This window comes from Trachinotus anak, unplaced genomic scaffold, assembly GCF_046630095.1.
Source record: "Trachinotus anak isolate AG129_WGS33_773 ecotype Australia unplaced genomic scaffold, CSIRO_AGI_Tana_v1 ptg000002l, whole genome shotgun sequence".
NCBI lineage: Eukaryota > Metazoa > Chordata > Actinopteri > Carangiformes > Carangidae > Trachinotus > Trachinotus anak.
In genome coordinates, this window is record NW_027273853.1 from 21,522,612 (window position 1) to 21,546,749 (window position 24,138).

At 43.3% G+C, this 24,138-nt stretch overlaps 1 protein-coding gene across 4 annotated transcripts in view; it reads left to right on the forward strand.

The window, feature by feature from the left end:
- Positions 1-24,138, forward strand: part of znf423 (zinc finger protein 423) — a 145,088-nt gene that overhangs the window by 35,795 nt on the left and 85,155 nt on the right. For all 4 annotated transcript variants that reach the window (XM_071505977.1, XM_071505967.1, XM_071505987.1 and 1 more), the window contains exon 3: positions 1,558-1,767. In XM_071505977.1, the coding sequence (XP_071362078.1) occupies positions 1,558-1,767 (210 nt within the window). The remainder of the gene's footprint in view (positions 1-1,557; positions 1,768-24,138) is intronic.

Below are 24,138 nucleotides of genomic sequence, written 5' to 3' on the forward strand. Positions count from 1 at the left end.
ATTTAGCTCACGTTCACTCACAATCACACTTTCTCCCCTACACTTGTAGACTAAGATATTGTGTCTTTTTTGCTTTTTGTTTTACTAGAAATTAACCCATGGAAAACCAGTGGAATAGTTTTTGATTGTACCTGACGACTGGGTTTTGCTTGACTTTTTTCTTGTAACAAAATCATATAAATGAAGTGCAAAGAATAGCGTATGATAATAGAGAATGACATTTTATTCTGCTTAAATGATCAAAATGATGTTTGAATCTCCTGATGGATGAAACCATCCACCACCAACCATAAGAAGTCTATTTTTCATTAAAAGTAATGAAGTTTATTGATTCTCTGTAATGGGCAGCACTTCAAATTTAATAACAGGGATTTAACCTACTGAGTTATGCATTTATTAGATGCATGTAATATATACTGTCAATCCAATGCAACAGCCCTGCAATGAATCATTTGCAGACCCTAAATTCAGCATCAGTTCCCTGTTTAGTCAACTCTTAGGTCATTTTGGAGACTGTAATTAGTGATCATGTTGTATTGAATTGTATTATTGTTGTAGAATATCCTCTCTTTGTTTTTAACCCTTTTAACCTTAATTTTGTGCCACGTCTTCCTCATTATTTACTACAATACCTACAAGATTATTGCTAGACTGATTAGATATTGTTCTGGTGACTATAGAAGTTATGTTGGGTTAATCATTGGGGGTTGATTTAAGGGTAAATGATTTAAGACTCACAGACAGTGGATATCTGTTTCAGACATAGTAAATGGGAGAAGTCGATTTAGATATTGTAGATATTTAAGTTTAGTTCATTTTTCCCCTCCATATGTCCACACTCTTCTCAACCATCTTTCCTCCAGATTCTCCTCTCTCCTCTCCTCTCCTCTCCTCTCCTCTTATCTGTTCCTCCTCTCCTCTCTCAAGCCAGTGTCTTCAGTGTCAGTCCTACCGGAACCTCAGCGTTTATAATGTGTTAATAAGGTGTGAAAATGGCAGCACAATGGAGCAGTGAGGATTGGGCCGACACAGCCTTCCACTGGTCCCTTCTCACACTCTGCCTGTCTGCTACCAGAACACACACATTCACACACACTCCGCCACATGCTTAAGTGATGTTCCACACACTCAGTGCAATTAAATCAAGTAGCACATGTCATTGGTAAAATAAAGCTGGGAGAGAGAATATGACTACATCTTTTCTGCAGGTAAAAATGAGCACAGGACAAACTAGATTATAATCGATAGGGTATGGATATGGATGATTTCAGGGAGATATTTGTTTAATCCACTTTGCGGTGAAAGTATGAAGACAAATTCAAGCTTGTCAGGAAAAATAAAGATGACAACTGGCTTGGGTGATACGAGGTCATGGCTCATAAATCAGAAAGTACAAGAGCTCAAAAATCAACTAGAGCTTGAAGTATGCCACAAGTCTTTTACCTAATCGATGTCACTCCATTTATGATCCAATATTTGAGAAAATTAAAGTGAAGTAGTCTATTTCCATGAAAGATTCTGATTAACATTGTGGTTATATGTTGTGTGTATCCTCAGAAGTCCCAGCCTCTGACAGAGAGGCAGAGACAAAAGAAGGTCAGGGGACAGGAGCCGAAGATGGGGAACAAGAGGAGCATGATGACCGCGATGAACGAGATCATGATGATGACCTAGATGACGAGTCCATTTTCACCTGTGACAACTGTCAGCAGGACTTTGACTGTCTGGCTGAGCTCACTGAACACAGAACCAACCACTGCCCGGCTGGTAAGATTGTTATTAATGTGGACTGTGATTTGGTTTTTGTATTGTCGTTGACCAGGCTCGCATCACTGTATGTCTTTGACCTTTTTTCACAAAACCACAGGTAGCAGCTAAATGTCCAAAATCATGATATAGCAAAGATATATAGTGCACTTGGAGGCTTGTATACTTTGTAGGATAATGCACTAACACTGTCAGGGCTTAGTGGTGGATAATGTAATGCTTTGATTTGTGGGTAAAAAAGAGCATTGTAAAGGGAAAAATAATAAGAAGATGAAAAATATGAAAAGAAACCAAAACAAAGGAAAGAGAAACTTAGCTGTGTGTAGCCTGAAGAGTTACTTTTATTATTTCCTCACCTAAGGACAACCCATTTGTTTGCTGCACCAAATTAAGAGATTTAAAAAAAAAAAAAAAAAAAGAACAATACTTAGTAGCCTACTGCTTACATCCAGTTAATGTCAACAATCAAATAAGCTAGTTCTTTTAAAAAGTAAAACATAAAGTAAAAGTAAAAAAAGGTAAATGGTGAAATTGTGGTATTAGTGTGTGTGCTGCATCTTTTTCAGTGGGAAGGATGCTCTACTTTCAGACTATGGTACACATGAAACGGTGTAGTTGCATCATGCAGAATCACCAATCTTAAAGGTTCCTGGTTGACTCAGGCCCCCCCCCCGTTTCTGAATACCTATAGCTATTGGATTCAGTTATACCCATATGTCCCACAGGGACAGACTGGTGCACACACACACACACTCACAAAAGCCGTTATTAGTACTGGTGTAATTAATGGAGGGGCTGAAAGGAACGCAGCGGGGGCATCTGGTTCCTACAGATTAATCCAAACGCTCTCTTAACAAGCCAACACACACACACACACACACACTTTTTTGCTTCTGCAAAGCAGTCTGCCTCTTAGCAAGTGTGTGTGTGTGTTTACTTTTGATAGGGAGGGTGAAGAAATAGGGAGTTGGGGTGGTGGAGGGCTTTGTTTAAACTGGTAAAGACAGTGTTCCCAGAGACTGTGTAATGTAGATGATAAGACCCCTGCCTCAGAAACCTCTTATTCACCCACTGGCTTGACATCCAATCCCACTTAAAGTGTTAGGGAGATGCTTGGAGATGCAGGAATAAAGGAATGAAATGAGCGATAGAAAATATGTAGTGAGAAAAAAGGTCTTTGTCCTGTACAGTGTAATAATGTTATACAGTATACAGCTTAATTGCCTCTTCCTGATGACCTGATGGTCTTCTATAACTAAAACAAAGAGAATAGTACAGGAATACTTCAGAGTGCTCTGAGGCTCAGGATGAGTGTTTTACTTGTCTTGCAGATATTAGACTCTAGACTGTTACCACTTAAGCCTTGTTAGCCAGGGCTGACTGTTGTGTAGAATCAGTTTAATCCTTCACTAACTCAAAGTAAGCCATGATGTAACTCACCACACATGGACTGGTAATTGCTTTCTTTTTTTTTAATGGGACATCTTTAATGCTTTTTAAAATGTTTCTTGTTTTTTGATCCCTCTCTCCATTACCCACAAATTACCCAGAAGTAAACACACACACCACACACACACACACACACACACGGTCATTTACTTCTGGATGCTGTGTGAGATTCAGACACACATACGGTACACACAGAGAATCACACCGCCAAAAGCACAGGGCTGCTATCAGAGCACGGGATGTGGCCTGTGATTTCAGCACTGGAGTCTGGGGAGGGCTACATGTTGCTGAGCGAGAAAGCCGAGGGAGGAAGGGGAGGGTAAGAGGGAGTGCACAAGAAAGAAATGAAATGAAATGATAAAACATGTTTTTCCCTGGAGAAAGAGTGGCTGAGATTGCAGAGTAATCCCACAGCTTGGCGGGATGTGTGTGCACTTGCATGCAGGGGGCTTGTGTACTTGGGTTCATCTTTGTGTTGGTGTTTGCCATTGTGTATATGGTTGTACATGTGTGTATTTGTCTCATGTGTGTATGTGTTTGTGAAAATGCAGAAGTGTGTGTGTGTGTGTGTGTGCGTGTGTGTGTGTGTGTGTGTGTGTGTGTGTGTGTGTGTGTGTGTGTGTGTGTGTGTGTGTGTGTGTGTGCGTGTGTGTGTGTGTGTGTGTGTGTGTGTGTGTGTGAAGTCAGTGGTGAGACCACAGCTTTCTGATTATTATTGAGGAGAAGGCTAAATTAAAAAACATGGACTAAAGAATCCTTTTAAGTTCTCTGGTGGAGACCCCTGGGAGCCAGTTTAGTAGGCGGGCATGGGACACACACACGCACATACACACACACACACACACACAGTCTATTGGGGATAAACACATGCCACTCAAGATCTGCATGAGAGAGTTAATGTGTTCATGCATTTTGTAGGTGGTGTGTGTGTTTGTCCCTGAGCAGAACCAAACAACTCAGTCATCAGCCATCTTGGTTGGGGGTGACAGACAGGGGGCCATCTTGCCAGAAGTAGCTAGCTATGATGCAACTGTGATGTTAGCTTGTTGTTAGCTTTGCATTAGCATGGAGAAAGAAAGTAAATTAAGGCCTTATTTTTCTAATCACAGAATTTTAATGTTACATAAAAAAACATTTAAACAATTAAAATGATGAACAGAATACACACAGAAGTTGAACCAAAACCAGAATTATTCTGTTTATTAGGAGGTACAATTAGTCAACAAAACATTGCTGGTATGAAAACTCAAGCTGGGAGTGTTGAGCGCACATAATGTGGAGAACTTCAGATTATTGTTCTTTTTCTTTTATCCAAAAAAAAAAAAAAAAGTACAAATAAAGACATGAGGCACCTTCTCACATGAGGCAGTGAGGTGATGCATCAGTTGGCTCTAGTGCTTATTTAGACTTTATCCAGGTGTAATATGTGTAAAAGACATTTTATTTATTTCAACAATGCACATGCCTCATGCTACAGCTTTCTGCAACTGTGCAATTGAGTCTCTGCAACCTGAACATTTAACATTTCACTCCTCGGTGCAAATCTCAAAGTTTCTTGAAGACATGCCGTCCACTGTCAGTGATCAGCTGTTGAACAATATCTGTACATGTGTGAGTCCCAGGTGCTGGCTTAAGAACCATGTTAGTTAGTGCCGAATTCTCCGCAGAAAAAGCACTGATATCTGTAATGCTAACTATACTGTTGTAGCAAATGGGTCCCAAGTTAGCAGCTAGCTACGGCTATAACATTCAATGGGTCCCAGGTGCGAGAGTGAAGCACCAAGTAATTCAGTGCCACTCTAGCAGAAGGCCTATAAAGAGGCACCATTAATTTGAGTGGAAATTGGACAAACACACACATACACATACACATACACAGTGGCACCGTTCAGTGACACATAAATGCATGTGCACCCACTCAAACACGCACATACCCACAGACCTAACACATCTGGTTAATGTAATGCCACATTAATGTGCATGAGCTTGGACTGCTCAGCTGGTTGTGTGTATGTGTGTCTGTGATCGAGATTATGAACCCCATTGACAATACCATTGTTATTCTGTTTCACTGCAGCTTTAAGCCACTGTGTTGGCTCTGCTTTTAAAATGTATGTCAGTGTGTGTCCACGGTAATTATATATTGTTGTATGTAGTTAGGTACCTGTCACACACTGTGCACGTATACTGAATTTCTTGAATATGTGGTGCACCACAATATTTTCCTAAAGAACTGTGAACTGCAGTATTCATTGTAAAAGTGCCTCATTTCTTCACTGTGGCAGTGCGTGAAATAGTGAACCTACATGGTTAAGAGGCTCTTTTGAAAGTGAATATAGTGTGTAATACCTGTACGTGCAATGTGTCTACTACTTGTAGTCCATGTGGGTCTACATCCTGTGTGTGTACAGTATGTGTGAGAGAGACGGAGTGAGAGTGCGAGTTGGGGAAGTGTCGATGGGTCTCAGTAGGAGTCAGAATGTGGAGCAGAGACTCCCTGTGGAGAGGAGGAGCGGAAAAAAGCCTCCTACAGATCAAATGGAGAACATTCTCTGGCCCTGCTCTGTCACATGAACACACACACACACGCACAGGCAAGCACATCCCATTAGGGAATCCCAGAGGTTATCTTACTGGCCACAGCGTTCCAAGGTTGGGTCATTGTGATGTGTTTAGAGTTTTAAACACACTCATGACAGTGTTTTAAAACAGCTATGGAGGCCCTTTGTTTGTGCAGCCACTGTCCATTTAATTCAGTTGTATATAAAAGCTGCCTGACACACCCACACTTATGCACACACACACACACACACACACACACACACACACACACACACACACGTCAACGGTGTCCACACCCTCATGGTAGGTGTCAGTGAGAGGGGCGAAAGGGTGAGAAATTGTTAAAGATGTCAGTAAAAACCACTTGAGGGGGAAGAGGAAGTGATGAGAGGGTAGGCACCAAGTAAACGAGGGAGCTGTCAGTCAAGGCAGGGGGGTGGAAACTGGCTCTGTCAGTGACAAATAGCAAGTCATTAACCCAGCTAGTTGCTTCTTAGATGGTGAGATGGTGTGGGTGGAAAATTGTTTGTGTGTGTGTGTGTGTGTGTGTGTGTGTGTGTGTGTGTGTGTGTGTGTCTGTCTGTCTGTCTGTGTGTGGGGAGAGAGAGCAAGATACTGTGCATATCCTCTCCGAAGGTATTTGTGAGGTCTCTGTTAATTGAGCACATACAGCTGCACTCTCGTCTATTCGCTTTCCTCTCTCAGTAGGGGAGAGGAGAGATTACTAGGGAGCCTGTCTAGCTGCGAGGGAGGGGGAGACGGAGAAGGAAATGAGGGAAGAACAGAAGGGGAGTGGAAAGGAGTAACGGGGAACAGGTGAGGAAGAGGAGGAGGGCTGGAAACTGGAGGCAAAACTCATAATGTGCAGAGAGGAGGTGAAAGAGAGGGGAAAGGGAAGAGGAGAAAATCGTGGAGCAGGGAGGAGAACCACGTCTGTTAGTGGAGGGGCCCTTGGGTAACTGGTTTGCCCCCCACGGGACATCTCCCCACTGCTAAGCTCTTACCGTCTGTTGCAACCCGCTGTCACACACACACACACACACACACACACACACACATGCAGAGAATCACCCTCTCAAGCAGAAAACTACACACACACACACAACACACACCTCGCTGTGTCTGTCGTCAGGATAGCAGCTGAGTCCTGTGAGGCCAAGACTCTTATTAAAACCACAGATCACTTTCTACAAGAGAGGGAGAGGAGAGGTAGGAGGGGTGTAATCTGAAACAAAATTACAGACAGCCTCCTGCACTGTGGCCTGCCGCTTACTGTGTCTGTGTGATTGTGTGTGTGTGTGTGCGCGAGTGCGCTCTTTTAGACTGGTAGCTGCTGTTGATTGTCAAAATAAATATCATGCTCTTGGTCGTTTCCGTTATGTTCACCCCTTTTTTTGATTTTTTTTTCCTGTTGGCTTTCATCTTCTAAGCTCCTGTCTTTTTGCGTCTCCCTCCCTCTTCATCACCATGTGCCCCTCTTCCCTTTTCTTTGCCCCCTCTCCACATACCCCCCCTCCACTCCTCTGTGTCTCTGTACCCGGGGGTGGCCCGAAGATTCCTGTGCTAAGCCCTTGGCATACATACAAGTGCACAGCGCACACACAGACACACACAGACACACACAGACACAGCTGGCTGCCGCTCAGGTTTTCCAGGGAGAGAGCAGGAGCCCGGCACCAGAGGAGAGGGGGATGGAGAGAGGAGAGCAGCAGTAGAAGAAGTGAAGGGGGGAGTACAACATGCAGAGAGGGAGAGGGAGGGATGACAGGGAGGGGGTGAGATGGAGAAGGGTTGTTGTGAAGTCATTTTTCATCACAGGGTTCATTTTTCACTGCAGAGTTCTCCCACTCTTTACATCGCTCTATTTCTCTTTATCTGTCCTCTCCTCCTCCCGTTCCCCTCCCTTGATCCCGCTTTGTCTCTCTTTATCTTCCCTTTTTCCTCTTTTTTTCCTGTCGTCCTTTCTCTCCCCCTCCTCTTCCCCCCACTTCTCTCTCTTTCTCTCTCCCTCTTGCCTAAACTCTTTCTATCCTCTCTCTGTCTCTGTCTCTCTCTTTCAGCCTAGTTTCTCCTTTATGAAATATGGATGGGAGCAGTTTTGGGCGCGCTGAGAGGTTTGCAGTCGGAGGGAGGGAGGGATGGAACTTGGGAACTGGTAAGGGAAGGAGGGAGGGAAAGACAGAAAGAGAGAGAGAGAGGGGAGAAGAGGGAGGGAGGGAGCTCGTGTCTCAGCAGACGTGCCTTGTGCATGCACCTAAACACCTCACTGAGCAATCTGTCAACATGTCAGCAACACATGTTTGGTAAAAAAGAGAGAGAGCGGTTGGAAGGAGAGAGGAGAGGGTGAAAAAAAATCTCTGCTCCTCCAGTGGGAGTAATGGCTCCCACCAGGGCTCTGGAAATGCTTTGAATTCAGCAGATTTCTATTGCGGGGTCCTCCCCCGGGGGCGTCTTTTTACAATGCCTGCATCTCAGAAATTTGAGCCCGAGGACCCCTGGGGGCGTCCTTTCATAATGCCTGAAAATGTAGGGTTATATTGTGTGCTCTTCCCCATGGGGCTTTTATTAATACCTGTATTCACTGCCACTGGAAATTACACAGGCGGCGCTGCAGGGGCCCGCGCTCGCTCCAGGAAGGGAGAAAGACTCTGCAGGGACGTTTTCTCTCTTCTCCTCTCTTTTCTCTTCCCTTCTTCCCCCCTTTACCCCTCCTCATCCCCATCTTCCTCCTCCTCCTCCCTCTCCTCCTACATTGACTCTCTTCCCTTTTTTCTTACTTAATGCAAGAGTGAAAAAGAAGAATTTGCCAAAGGACACAAGAAAGTGTGTTGTGTGTGTGTTGGCACCAGCTAAGCCCCTTGTATTCAGTCCTACTTTGCTCAGAGGAAAAGAAACACTCGATTAAAAATGTAACTTCCCTCTTCCCGTCTTCTTTCTCTCTCATCTCTCCCCTCTCCTTCTCTCTGTCCTTGTGTGCCTGTGTGTAGATCTTGCTGAGAGTAAATATTTGTGTGTGTCTGTGTTTGAGAGTGTATTTGTGTGTGAGTGTGTGTGTGTGCGTGCATGTAGATAGCAGAAAGCCTAAATCTATAGTCTAGTACAGTGTGTGTGCGATTACTGTGTAAGGTGGAGACAGAGACGACCCTGTGTGCAAACATTCATTAGAATTCTTCAGCCAAAGGCTTTACAGATTCTCTGTGTGCGTCAGTGTGTTTGTGTGTTTATTGATCAAATATTTACACAGTCAGATTATAGAAATATACATTTACATATCTTTGAATGAATAACATTTGTCTGATCTCTCCAGTCCGACTGTTTAGATGCAGATTTGGATGCTCTAAGCCAGCTTGAGGCTTGACTGGACTGTGAATTTCGTCCACAATAAGAAGACCTTGTTCTTCAGCAACGCCTTTAGATACACTTAAGTGCTTTGAAACAAGCGTTGCTTATAGTAATGTTTGGGTTTTAAGAGTTTAAGAGGACTTTTTCAGTCCAGTATAGCTGTGAACACTGCTCTGTTTATTTGTTCTAATGTTTTTAACAGTCGTAACTAAGGCTGTGAAATTGACCGAAAAAGTATGAAAACATTTAACACATTTAAAAACCTCTGAGACATAATCTTTCCTTTGTCGGTTAATTCAGTTAACATTTTATCCAATGTTTATGTTCATGAACTGTTCTCTTTAAAAAAAAAAAAAAAAAAAAAAAAAAAAAAAAAAAAAAAAGCAAAAAAACTACTTCTTGCTCAGTCACTTGCCTCCACCCCGTGCAACTAATGTTAGTCCGCGCTCACTCAAAGCGAAACTCATGATATGAATGACATGAGTGCAAACACTATGCCTTAGGCTACGTCCACACTACTACACTCTGGTTTTCAAATGCATCACTTTTGCTAAGTTTACGCCTGGCATCCACACTACTGAGTTTTCAAGCCCCTAAAACCGAGATTTATGGAAACTCTGCTGGAGCCATTCTAGTTTGATGAACATGAGATAAATATATATATATATATATATATATATATATATATATATTCATATGACTCAGAGTTGTTTAACACTGCAAAGTATCACCCTAGACCATGCAAATTGTAAAATTGTCTAACCAACCAGTGAACGAACAGATGTTGCAAAAATAAATCACTTACTGATAAACAATAAAATGAATGTAAAATACAATTTTTTCTCTTGCAGCTATTTTTTGTATGTTTCATTATGTAGCAAATGAGTCAGCTGCACTGTTGTTTTTCAAATTCCATTGGGATTGAGTATAGTTGCACAGGCTAACAGCATTATTACAGACAGAAACACTCTGTTGATCCCCCTTAACTGACAGGATCACCTTGGCTTTTGTCAGACCCAACACTTTTCCTAGCCATTTTATTGAATGCCAAGCATTTCTCACTCTGATTATTTACAGTCCATCTTATTGAGTCCATCTTTAAAAGCATCTTGTCACCAACACTGTCAGAAGCAACCTACAACCTACTGGTTATCGGTTGGATAACAATAACTCAAGCTGAGGGAGTGAGGAACGTCCCCAGAACAGTCTTTGAGCATCAAGCCTTTTTATAATTTGATACAACAACGTGTTGAAACCTTGGATTTGAGAGGATATACCTTTACTTAATTCGGGATTACACGACATATAATGCAGTGTGTATGTATATATATATATATATACGCACACACACATACATATAAACAGATTTTGGTCTCAAGGCTGGCTTTTGTATCACTCCAAGCACAGCACAAAGGCCAGCTGTAAGTGAAAGCAGGTCGAGGCCAGTTGTTGTGGGTGGTGGGGTGTGACTTGAACAGGTGGCAACAGTAGCAGAGGATGAGCAGTATGTTGAAAGGCTTAATTGGACAGCCCACACAAGCTCAGTTGACACCAGCAGACTGAAAGGACAGCACCATTAGGGTCTCAATCCACTGTTTGAACTGGCTTAGAGCTTGTTCATTTCTTTCTTGGTCAGTAATGGTCCCAGCACACATTGCTGGTGTGGATTACCTTAGTTCTTTCTACCATCTAATAGGGTTATGCTCAGGAGTGTAAAGTAGATGAATACAATGACCACAGTAGCGTTTCGTTGATACAGTGGTGCAAAACATGTGAAACTGTTGACTTGAGGGAAATACTCCCTGTTGCACAAAAAGAGTAAATGCCAAATGACCCCCACTAAATTTTGGGGCTAGTTGTCCTAAATGGAGGCATTTCCATTAACTCAGTGGTCCATCATTTGTAGTTTTATTTTATTTCCACATCTGATAACATGTGAAGTTTTTTTGTAAACCGAGTAAACAAAAGCAAGTATATGTAATTGATTTTTTTCTTTCGTTCCACAGCACAATCTTGCAGACTGCAGCCCCATTATTGAGTTTTAAGAAATGTTTAATCCCAAATGTTGTGGTTTTGTATGCCAGTGTGTTTATGTTTGTTTATAATTATGTTTTGGTTTGGGGATTGTAGCCTTGTACAGCATTTGTGCCCTTGTGTATGTATCTTTATATATATATACATATATATATGCGTGTGTGTGTGTGTGTGTGTTTTAATGTCTGTGTGTGAGTGGGTCAGGATAGAGTTGTCATGGGGCCATGTCAGGGCCTCTTCCGTGTATGTGTGTCTATGTGAGGGGGGTGTCTGGATAATGAGGAACAGGCCATTCCCTTAGATTCCTGCACCCCTGCCAACAACCAGGACCCCCTGAACCTCTACCCTCCTTTTCTTTTCTTTTTTCTTCCCCCCTCCTGCAGACACCTGGGACTTACTTCCTTTTTTCTCCTTGTTTCTCTCTCTCTGCTTCTTCTTTCTCTCTTCCCAAGTGGAACATTTAGCTTCCCTCCATTTGATACACCTCCCCTCTCTCCATTTCTGCCTCTCTTTTCCCATTCTTTGTCCACTTCCTTCTTTCCTCTCTCATTCTCATCCTTCTCTCACACACTGGGACCCCAAGTCATATACCTCCTCTCCTCTCCTCTCCTCCTCTCCACTCCTCTCCACTCCTCTCCACTCCTCTCCTCTCCACTCCTCTCCTCTCCTCTCCTCTCCTCTCCTCTCCTCTCCTCTCCTCTCCACTCCTCTCCTCTCCTCTCCTCTCCTCTCCTCTCCTCTCCTCTGAGAGCACACAAACCACAATGTCAGCCTCCTTTCCTTCCTCCCTCCTTGCTGTCCCTCCCTGCTGTGTTCTCAAACTCAAAACTGACCACATCCCTTCCTTTTGCCCTCTCTCTCCCTTCCCCCATACCCTCCTTCCATTCTCTCCCCATCTTCTCTGTTCCCTGTGGAGCTGGCCCCAAAGCTCTGATCCCTTCCTCCATGCCCCTAAACTCCCCCACTGTGCCCTCCCAAGACACATGCACACACACGTGCACATGTGCGCGTGCGCACACCGACACACACACACACGCACACACACACACACACACACACACACACACACACACACACACACACACACACACACCCTGTGGCGTCTGGCCCCAAAGCAGCCCCTGTTTGTCTCCCTCCCTCTGTTTTTCCACTCTTTCTTTCTCTCTTTCCCCACCTCTGTCTCCCACACCCTGTTTGATGCTTTAGATTTATTATGAGCTTCATTTCAGCTATTTTCTTATGTTGGTATCCAAAAAGCAGCAATTTATTGCACTGTACACTTTTGCCCAGTAAGATTATGGGTATATAGTTGCATTTTTTGCACAATGACTTCATGACAGTTGTATGTGTCCCTTGCAGTAGCAATTTGGACCTTTTTTGAGTTTCTGGTTACACTAGTATAAAGCATATGATGAAAAAATATAAAACACAGTATGATAGAAAACTGTGAAAACACCAGCTTCACTCCTGCAGTAAGTATATGGAACCTACTATACAACTTCCTGCATGCCAAGTTCAGTACAAAGATACAACCAAGGTGTGCTGGCACATGCACGCACATGTACTCACACACACACACACACACACACACACACACACACACACACACACACACACACACACACACACACACACACACAGTTCCAGTCACAGACAGTGGTGGCAAAGGGCAGTGTACCACAGGGAGAGGGCCTATAATAGTTTTAACCCAGCGCTCAGGTGTGACTCGCCTTTGTCCAGCCAAATGTCAGAGAAAAGCACAACTCTGGGGAGAGAGGGAGGGGAGAGGGTGGGCAGAGAAAAGGACGAAGCAGAGAGGAGGAGAGGATCAAGGGAGAGCGAGTCAGAAAGTGGAATTACAGAAAAGGGGAGTGAGAAGCACAGTAGACGGAGAAGGATTCATATATGAAAGAGAAGGAGGGAGCAGTGTTTGTGTAGGACAAGGTGAATCCAGACACTATTACTCAATCGACTGATCTAACTGACTGACTGTGGGTATTTCAGATCTGGATGACTCTTAGCTAATCAGACAGTCACATGCATGCCAAGCTTTAATAAATTGCGAGGTTACTGTATTTACCTCTAAATATTAGGGGCGTAATGATTCAGTATGGGGTGTAATGATTCAGTTTTTTTTGTTTTAGTTTGTTTTTTAATTTTTTTCCCCCCACACTGCTGACTTTTATGTGCCCACAGGGTCTACAGTCTCAAGGTTGTTATCCATCTAGAGCTAATTAAACTAGCCTAATTTTTACTGCAGGCATGACCACAAAATAGGTGTAATGTGTAATATTTATAAAATATACAGCCTGCCCTAACTTTAAATACAATAATGATTTCATGATTTACATGTTTTATTTGTGAAATGAAAAATGAATTTTGCTCCAGCAGTGGCAGTGGGTGGGTGTTGGGGGTGGCTGGGTCATAATTCTGTCTTTCAGTATCGTGACACATTTTGGTCATACTTTGATTTGGGTCTTGGTTTCAGAATTGTTACACCCCTACTAAATAAATGGCTGACCGCATGACTGTTCCTGACTGTTCCCGTCCAGCAACTGAGTGGCTGTTTTTGCCAGGCTGTCTGTCTGGGCCTGTGGGGGCTGGGAGCCCCACTCTGCTCCGTTCTCTCCACGCCTCAAGAGCTCCCTAGGGGGGCAGCAGGACCAACTCTGCCAGCCTCTCTCTCACACTCCCATTTACCCCCACCCTAGTGCTGAGCACACACGCACACACACTGACGTCAGCTGCTCTAGGCCTTCTCCCCTGGGTGCTACCAAAACCCTTTGTTTCCCTCCCCCCCGTTCCCTCCCTGCCTCCCTCCTCTCCATCTCTCCTTCCACCCCTCCTCACTCCTCTCCCTGTCCTTTGTCCCTAGAAATAGCTGTCCTGCTTACTGCCTGATTGGAATTCACTGCACTATGGGAAGTCACAGGGGAGGGCCATTGTCAAGTGTGTGTTTGTGTGTGCACACATATGTGTGTAAGCAAGTTTTTTTTTTTTTTTTTTTTTTTGTTAAATGATCATGAATGCATGCAGATTTCTTGTGCATGTGTGGCTTGTGTGTGCAGGTGTGTATCACTGAGACATGGTGGTTGCTGTTGTGTGTGTGGAGAGGGAAATAAAGTACAACTAAACTGAAAGAATTGTGTGGCAGATTTATATAGAAAATATGCTCGTATTCTACACAAAGTAATAATTGTTGTAATAAAACAAGATTTCTGTATGATATAAGCCCTAATGCAGGACCATGATGATCACCAAGATGTTAACGGAGCATAAAACAGAGCATGTTTCTGGCAAATGACCAGCCTTTTGTTGATGTCTTGGTTTCACCCATTAATTTCTGCCCATCCTCCATAATGACTGCTTCATACAGGATATGGAGGATGGTCAATGCTCTGGCTGTACACTGAAATATAAAAAACACATGATGACAGCTTACAGATGTGGGCTTTCTACTAGTCAAACTACAACACTGATTTGTTTAGCTCTACACTCATTTACATCAGAAATCTGTTAACTGTGTCACACTTAACTTCTTTTCCTGTCTTAGTCTGTGTGGTTGTATTAATGAACTAATAAGGCAACTTATTAAAAACAACTCTAAGGTTAGCAGCATGCAGTTATAATTACAGTGGCAAGTGTTTTAGCTTTCTAATTTAGTTGATCTATAAAATGTTAGAAAATGTCTATCACAACTTAACAAAGCCTTGACATCTCCCAGTTGCTGTTATTGTATAAACAAGCTCCAAATCTGGAAGGGTGAAAACCTTTTTGGCATTTTAATTTGATAAATTACAACAGTTAAATTATTTTAAATTATCTGTTTTTGTGGAACAGCTGAACAATTGATGGACTAATCTTAACAATAGTTACTGTGCACTGTATGTATAAGTGAACATTTTGTCTATAGGCTTGTGTTTTCTGGGTGTAATGGGAATGCATGTGCGTGTGTGTTCATGCGTGCTTCTGCTCCCAGCATGAATCCTTGAATTGGGGTTAAGGAACAAGAGAATTCCTCCCTTGTATTCCCTCCTTTCCTCTCCTCCCATCTCTCTCGCTCCCTCTCTGTCTCTCCTTCCGTCTTTGTCTCCCGCTCTCTCACCCATGCAAGTGGGATGTCTTGAAATATTAACCATTCTGCTCTTCATTTTTCAAATATGATAGAAAACACACTGCTAAATAAGTCAGGAGTGAGGCCTGCTGGGGAGCGCACTCAAATAAACAACAGAACAACACAAACAATAACAATGAAGAAAGAGAAAGAGGGAGGAGGAGGAGGGGAAACTCTTGTGTTGCATTAGCCAGCCTGGGTCGCTGCATCGGCTGTTGCCTCTGTCCATCCATCCATGTAGCTGTCTCTTCATCTCAGTTTTATTTAGTCACCTTTTTCTTTCCCCTTTCTCTCCCCACTTTTCTGTCCTTCGTCTCACCTTGTCTTTTACTCTCCTTTTTTTCTCTTTTGACTTTTTCTCCACTCCAATGAGCGCAGCTCAATTGGATTTGTGTATTTGTGTGTGTACTCAGTGTGTGTTCTGGGGTTTAAAGTCATGGGTGGAGGGGTGCTCCGTGGCTGACTGAGGCCATGCTTCTTTACCTCAGCAGTGCTGTTGGCTGGTGGCCGGAGGGAGTGCCCTGCTTGAGTAATGAACTCTCCCAGGAAGATGCACTGCTACACGGGCCTGCTGCCATCCCATGCCCCCCTCACTCTCTCTGTTCCTGGGACAGTGTTGTGTCTAGGGCTGATTCTGATGGGGGAATGCTGGGAATAGTGGGTAGAAAGCATTAGGGGGTTTTGGGTGGTAGGGTGACTGGATATTTCTCCCCCTTGTTGGTTGCCAAACCATGCGGCCTGCAAATGAGCAGATAAAATTATGTGTGTGTGAATGTGAGTCAAGAACTGCTTGGGCCTGTGTACAGAGATTTGTAAGCGCCTGCGTTTGAGTGTATGTGGATATTTGGTGTGTGTGGGAGTTTGTCCTCAGAGAATAGTGTGTGTGGTGGAGGGGGGGCAGTGACAGCTGCAGAGGGGGGCCGGGGGGCTGACTGCTCGCTGGCTGATAAGGGGGGCTTCACATCAGAGACATGACGAGAAGACTAATAATTCAGCAGTGTAACATGCACACTCATAAACGCACAGAAGCTCATAGAGGAGAGGCAGTATGAGACAAAGTTAAGGAAAGCTAGATAGGGCTGTGGGACACTCCATGGGGAGATTTAAGTTGTGTGTGTGGGTGTGTGTGGGTGCACACTGAAGGAAAGCGGGGATTCACAATGTTAAGAGAAGAGAAAGATATATGGATAAGTGGATTCGCAATATGCCTTAGTTGGTTGATCCATAGTTATTAAAGGCTGCCTCAGAGATGTGTTTCGAAGTCTAAAAAACACGTCATGTCTGTGTGTTCATCACTGAGCTGAGTCAAAGGTGCGGTAAGAAAGGCTTTGTAAAATAGACTTTAATGGAATTAACCCTCTGCTTTAACCTTTCCTCTGCTCCTAACTCACTTTACTCGCATTTTCATTAAAGTGTATAACAAAATAAATTGAGGAGAATAAAAGGAGGTCTGAAAACAAATCAATCTCGCTGCAGTATAATGTTCTTCTTTTGCGTACTCAGTGTCCTATGAGCTGAGATATCATGGCATTCATGTGCAGAGAAAGGGCTGGGTGTAAATATTTGATACTGCTGTATGATAAACCATTTTCATGTAGGATATTTTGACACATCCTAGCAGGAAAAAAAACAGGTTTAACAAACAACGTTAACAAAGTCTCAGCCTCTGAGCCAGCATCCACAATAGCAGGGCTCTAGATGTGACACAATCAATTATAATACAGCTCTTACCAGTGTTACTAATGACACACATACCTGACCATGACATGGTCCTGAATAACTTCTCTGTTGTTTCCTGAGAGATTATGAGAGATATTTGGCTGATGTTATGGGTGTGATGCCATCACTTTGACAGCTAAGATATTAAATTTTTAGTTTTATGGTTTAAGAGCAGGTTGCAGCATGGGCAGGTAGCCTTACACTCAGCCCTGCACCAGAGGACAGGCTCACAGTATAATGTACAGTATACATATAATGTGTTCACACTCCACCAATACAAAATGTTAATGTCCTTCCCGCTTACTCACCCCTGCATCCCAAACATTCAGCTTCTCCTAACAGAGACAAAATCAGTCTCCATTAAATCCATTCCAGCAGTGTAATGTGTTTTTCTTCTCTTTCCTGACGTAATAATAGCCCCCACCAGTCCTTAATTATTCATATTTTAGTAATACAATCCAAGTTAACGGTTCAAACATTAGTACATAATAAAACTCCCGAGGCTTCGCTTTTAATTTAATTCCTCCGTTTAAATTAATTTTGGGGCATGCTTGTGCTTTTAGCTTACTCCTCCGCTGAGGGGAGGGGGTTGGGAAAGACATAGAGGAGAGATGGAGGGAATAACAGAGAGAGAAAGAGAAGGAGGAATGAGGGCTGTCCCAAGGAGATGGATCTGCTGCAGGTGGAAGAACAACCACACAGGTGTTTGTGAATGGTGGGGGCACTGAATAACATGGAGGATGAGCCAGAGGCAGAAAAAGACAGAGGAATGGACGAAGTTTCTCAAATAGCCAACTCTAGTAAGTAGATGAAAGTTAATCAAATTTACACATTTGATAACACAATAGTACTGTATAGCACAATAAAGAATATTGAGTCCAGACATTATTATGGGGATTATGATAAAGTTGTTATCAGCATTGTTGTTCAGGTTTTGGTTCTGCACAAACTGGAAATCTATCTTGTAGATTTGATAGCCTTAAGCTAGTAAAGGACAACCAGGACAGTAGCAGCTGGACACTGACAGACAAGGATGGAGGGATACACAGACACATGTGTTAGGATAAAGGGACAAACAGAAAGGGAGGAAGAGAAAGAGATTAGTCCTGTTGATGCTAGGGGGTCCCCTCTAAAGGCATGAAAGCACAATGAACCTTCGTCAGTCAAAAAGGTATTTCCATTTCTCTGCTCTCACCGCTCTATTAGACTGCTTGTGTCCTGTCAGTGATGTGTGTGTGTGCCTGCGTGTGTGTGTGAGGCTGGAGTTTGCCTGTGCTCATGTTTGACTTTGTGTTGTGTGTGTGTGCACGTATGTTCAGCTGCATGTCTGCAGCTATGTGTGTGTGTGTATTTGAAGTCAGTGTGGTGCTGTACAATAGTTTGGGTCCCAGAGCAATCCGCTTTTCTGCTGCGGAGTCCAGCCCAGTCAGTGGTCTCCATTGATCTGCACCCCTCCGCCACAGACACTCACAACCCCACTGTGTGTGTGTGTGTGTGTGTGTGTGTGTGTCTATGTGTGTATTGCATTTTCTGTGCATGCACACACATGCATGTATGCTCATGTCTTAATTTGTATGTTTGCCTTTGTAATTTTATTACTTTTCTGATATAATCTTGTCCCATGTTTGTGTGAATGCTCAGTGTTAGTGTTGCAACTTTGTGTGTTTGTATGTGTGTATCTTTCTTGTTTTGTTTTTTCCTGTTGGGCAGTCACAGTGGGGAGATGACAGTGGTGAAGAGTGTGTGTGTGTGTGTAGAAGGGAGCAATTTCCCCCTCAAAACACTACTTTTTTCCATAGCCATGCTTTGGCTACCTATACACATAAACACACATGCATGCTCTCTCTCTCCCCCCCTCTCTCTTTTTCTCTCTCTCTCTCTCTCTCTCTCTCTCCCTCCCCCTCTCTCTTTTTCTCTCTCTCTCTCTCTCTCTCACACAGACACTCACACACACAGTCACACATGGCTCAGCTTGGCGGATGCAGGCTGTAATTACAGGACCTCCTGGCCTCTCTCTCTGTCTTTCTCCCTCTTTGCCCTGCCGACCTATCCCCCCTTTGATCTGTGTGCACCACCTCTCTCTCTCTCCCTCACCCACACACACACACACACACACTTTTTTTCTTACCAAATCCACCTTTGTTTCTGTCTGTGCGTCCCTCCCTGTGTGTGTCTGAGCGCTGCTCTTTGTTGCAGCCAGTGTGTGGTCTTTAATTCACACAGGAGCCTCTTTTCTGGACGGTTTATTTTGAAGTCTCTCCTTCTCCACTGACACATTGAACTTGATACTTGGGGATTATTCCCTTTCTAACTGACCTGTGTGTGTGTGTTTGTGTGTTGGTACATGTATATCTCTCTGTATGCGTTTTGATAAGTAAAAGCTGGCAGCCACTATAGAAGGACAAAGTTTATTTAAGAGGGTGTGAAAGTGTCAAACATGAAGGTAGCTGCCTCCTGTAAGACACACACACACACACACACACACACACACACACACACACACACACACACACACACACACACACACACACACACACACACACATGCAGACACATACAAACTCTCTGCTGTCTTTATGATAAAATGATAATGCATTTAGGCTGTACAGGTCTAATTACCACATTAGTTTCTGCATATAATGTGTTTGTATGAGTTTTGACATTGTACATCTTACGTCAACACATGTTTGTGGTATGTGTGTGCCCGACTCCTGACATCTTTCTGCTTCACCTGATTTCTTTATGCATCTGTCGCTGCATTTTTTCCTCCTTTATTTTTATGAGTGTCCCTTCACACCTCCCTTTCTTTGTATCTCCTTCACCTCTCAGCCATTTCCCTCCTTTTTCCCCTTTCTCTTTCTCTGTCGTTGACTCTCAGCTGGTAATGTTGTCTTCCTCAAGGGAGCAAAAGATTTTATACATGAGTAATTATTATACAGTCTGTCCAGATGACGAAAGTGAGGAAGTGAGTGTATATACCTGCGTTTCTGTGTGTGTCGTCACATCCTGGACACTGAAAGGAGGCTTACAGAAACAGAATTTAGAATTAATTAGAGATTGTATGTGTACAAAACCATACACAGTTTATATTGTTCTTGTCAAGTGTCCTCAGTCAGTCAAAATGAGTGTGACCAAATACCTTCAGATGAAATGGACAGAAAAGCCTGCACCCACTCGGTGCAGGAGGGAAACCTTACAGCTTTTTTTCCTTCTATTCATTAAGTTTTGATACATGAATATTTTGTCAACATTTTGTTAGTAGGGGAAGTGTCTGTTTATACTAAAGTAGAGTAGAAACATGAGGTCAAAATCATAAAAAGGTCTGTAACCAATAAATTAACCAATTTTAAGGTTATTTCAGAGATGCTTACATTAAATTTTTTTCAAGTCCAACTCAAGTGTCAACTCTTAAACAGGGGAGTCCAAGTCAAGTCTCCAGTGTCTTATGGTTGTAGTTGGCACCTGCTGCATGCCATCCGGTCTGCTAAAAACACTGCATTGCCATAACTAAGGAATTCAGAACATGTACTGCATTATCACATCTCTATCTATAAAGTTATACATGATAAAAAGGGAAGGAACGGGCCCGACCGAATGTAGTTTGCTGGGGAGACGTGAGGGAGAGGATGGTCACACAGAACCACGGTGGGGCGCACCGCCCGCTCCACAGTGCTGATCAACATACAAAGCGCTATCGATCTCTCTCCCTCTGTCTCTCTCTCACTCCCCCTGTGTCTTCTTCTCTGAAGAAATGACATGCAGCACGTCCGACATTTCCTTAGTGCTAATGTGCCAAAAAAATAAAGATTCAAGTCTTTTGAGGGTCTTTGTTGTTCTACCGAAGGACGAGTATATTTGTTTGCTTCATGTTATACATTACACACACACACATGCACACACACACTCTCTACAGCTAGCTACAGCTCATGTGCAGTTGGTTTTTTGCCGTTTGTGCAAATGAAACACATAAAAACACCTAAACATTCAAATTCATGTAATTGAAATAAGTCGAAAATTCATTTGCATGCTGAATGCTCCTTCATGTTTGGTTGAGTTGACATTTGTTAGTTCTTGCATGTGTTTGTGTATGTTTATGCACATTTCATTCTGAAGATAGTGTGTGTGTCTATCCCAGTGTGCATTCTCTCTCTCCATCTCTCTTGCCGTCTGTGCCTCTAATCCCTGAGTGTGTCACTAATGGCAGGTCCAGGTGTTCTGCTCTGCTCTGCTCCTCCCCTGGGGACTCCTCTTCAGTGTGTGCATGTGAGTGTGTGTGTGTGCAAGTGCATGTATTCCTCTCATGGGGGGTTTAGGAGTTGTGAGTAGGGGGCTGTACAGGATCCCGTCCTCCAGAAGGGAAGGGAGTGAAGGGGAGCGGTGGGCAGGAGGTACCCGCCTCTCGCAGCTTGCTCTTGGGCTTCCCCTGGGTACAGGACCCCCCTCTACCATTCTCCCCTGGGATGTCAGGAGCCTCATTGCCTCTCTGCCTCTCACTCTCCCCTCATTTTCTCTCCTGCTCTCTCTGTCTATCCTCACATCCATCTCTTGGCAGCTTATATACCTGCACTGCTTCAGTTTTTCGCTCTAGATGAGGAGAGGCTGGTGTGGGTGGTCTGATTAACAAAAGCTATTTGTGTGTGTTTTTGGTATATTTGTACTACATATACAAAAGTGGATTTGTTCGTTTGTTTACTAGTTTCTGTGTGTGTAACAGTATGTTTGTGTTTTGAACAGCGAGCTCCAGCTGCCTACATCATTTATTTATGGGTCCCATGTACACGTAGGTGAACATGGGAGGACTTGTGTGTTTGCTTGTGTGTGAGTAACATTGTTGTTACATCCTTAGATCAATCACATCCATTTGTAGTGGATGCAGTGTTTTTGAATGATGAATGCACAGATGCTCCTGTATGAGGGTCTTGCTAAATGCTAATTATCCATTATTATTCACAAGGTAGCACTAATCAAGCATTGAAATATAACTCAGCTGTTATTATTCATAACTGTATGTGGATTATTACAGTTATGTGGGTACTTCTGCAGCTATTTCAGTAAACATCCAAGGGCCTACTTATGTGCATGAGTGTGTGTGTTTCCGAGCGAATGCGAAGGTATGAGAAGTGAATCAAGTGTGTGCGTTGGTGTGTGTGACTCAGGTGAATGTGTTTCTAGGTTAGTGAGCGGTCCGTCAGTCCACCAAACCTCATTCTTATAAATAGATGATATAGCCACTGGCATGCACACAATGGGACCGTACCACTCTGTGTGTGTGTGTGTCTCTGTGTGTGTGTGTCTTTGTGTGCGTCTTCATGAGAGCATGTGTTCATATGTGCTGTAGTGTACGTGTGTGTTGGCATGGTGTTGTTGTTTATCTAACACTCTGCCTGACAGCTGGTTCTCATTTCTGAGCGAACAAACAGCAGACAAGGTGGACAGAGAGCGGGACGGAGGAGGGAGAGATGAGGAGTTTTATACACAAGGAATAGAACCGCTATAGCCCTGACAGTTTAGGTGGCTTGCTGTATGTTTTTTGAGGCGGTGAAGAAAAGATGAAGTAAATATTCAGAGGAAATTAGGACACGGTGAGATAAAAGGCTTGTTGAGGAAGTATTTTGAAGAGCGAGAGGATGAGAAAAAGGGGGAAACGAAAGAGGAAGCAGATGCCAGCCCTCCTCTACCACATGGCCTATGTTTGTTTGCAAGAGAGACAGACTGTGTGTGTTTTTGTATGTATGCGTATGTGTCTGTTCCCATATTCTGGCTGTGTTCAAGTGTGGAAACATGTTTTATTACAATTGATTTGTAAATGATATTAATACCAACACTCATTTTAACTACACCAACCTTTTCTCATATTCTTTATTATCACTGTAGCTGAGGTTTGCGTTTTATTCAGTGATCATCAGTGGCTCTTTTTAATGCTGTGGAGTCATTATCAAAACCTCTGGTCTGTGTGCAGTATTGCCCCAGACATGTGTTTTCATCCAGAAAATGAATTTTTATTTGAAATCCCTAATAATGCTTAAAAACCTGTTCTGACATTTTTACCAGTCTTGCATTTCTTTTCTGGCAAAGTCCAGTAAATGTTTTTGAAAGTTTGTTTAACAGCTGTAGAGTCTAACCAACAGCTGACAGTGCTGACAAGCTGGAAGCCTCAGATAATGTAATAAACTAGTTCTTTATAGGTCTGAATTTATTTTATTAATTTGGTAACCTGCACTGACCTTGTTTTTAACCATTGAGCCGTTCTATGTGTGTGGCTTGTATATACTATATTATGCTGTGGGGTAGGGACAAACTTGTCATCTGCCAGCTCACTGTCCACCACCCCCATCCTTAGCCCCCTGCCCCTAACCTTCTGCCCTCAAACACACACACACAAACACACACTGCCCATATGGAGCAGTTGGCGCCCAAAAGCGTCCAAAGCAGCCGGACCCATTCCCAGGGCAGAAGGTGAGGGTCCCCACAGCCTGCTTAGTGTATGTGTGAATGCATGTGTCTGTGTGTGTGTGTCCATCCATCGTGTCCTCAAGGGCTCAAGCCGTATCGTCCTTTCTATCTGTCCTCACTGTGGCACGTATGTGTACGATTGTGTGTGTGTGTGTGTGTGTGTTTGTCCCAACAGACTGCATCCCATGTGAGCTACAAGGACAGCAGCAGAGGACTGTGGGTCCTCCAAGCAACCGCAATCATGTGTGTGAACTGCTTCACCCAGTTAACACTGAACCATATTATGGTTGCTGTTTGCAGACTGTTGTTGTGTGTGTGTGTGTGTGTGTGTGTGTGTGTGTGTGTGTGTGTGTGTGTGTGTGTGTGTGTGTGTGTGTGTGTGTGTGTGTGTGTGTGTGTGTGTGTGTGTGTGTGTGTGTGTGGGCCATGTTGTTTCTTCCTCCTGAGGTTGAAATATCCCTCAAGAACAGATCTCACTTGTGAGGACTTTCTGTACAGCCCAGAGTGAAAATGTAGTCATGTCTCTCTGTATTCTCTGCAGCAGATTGAATTCTTGTTTCAACTTTTTTTTTTAATTTTTTTTTTTTATATCACATCGACACAACAGGTAGTTTCAGCCAAACAATCTGACTGGTCAAATACAACTTCCTACTGTGCAATTCTCATAATACACTGCAACCAATAAGCTGTGCTTAGTTT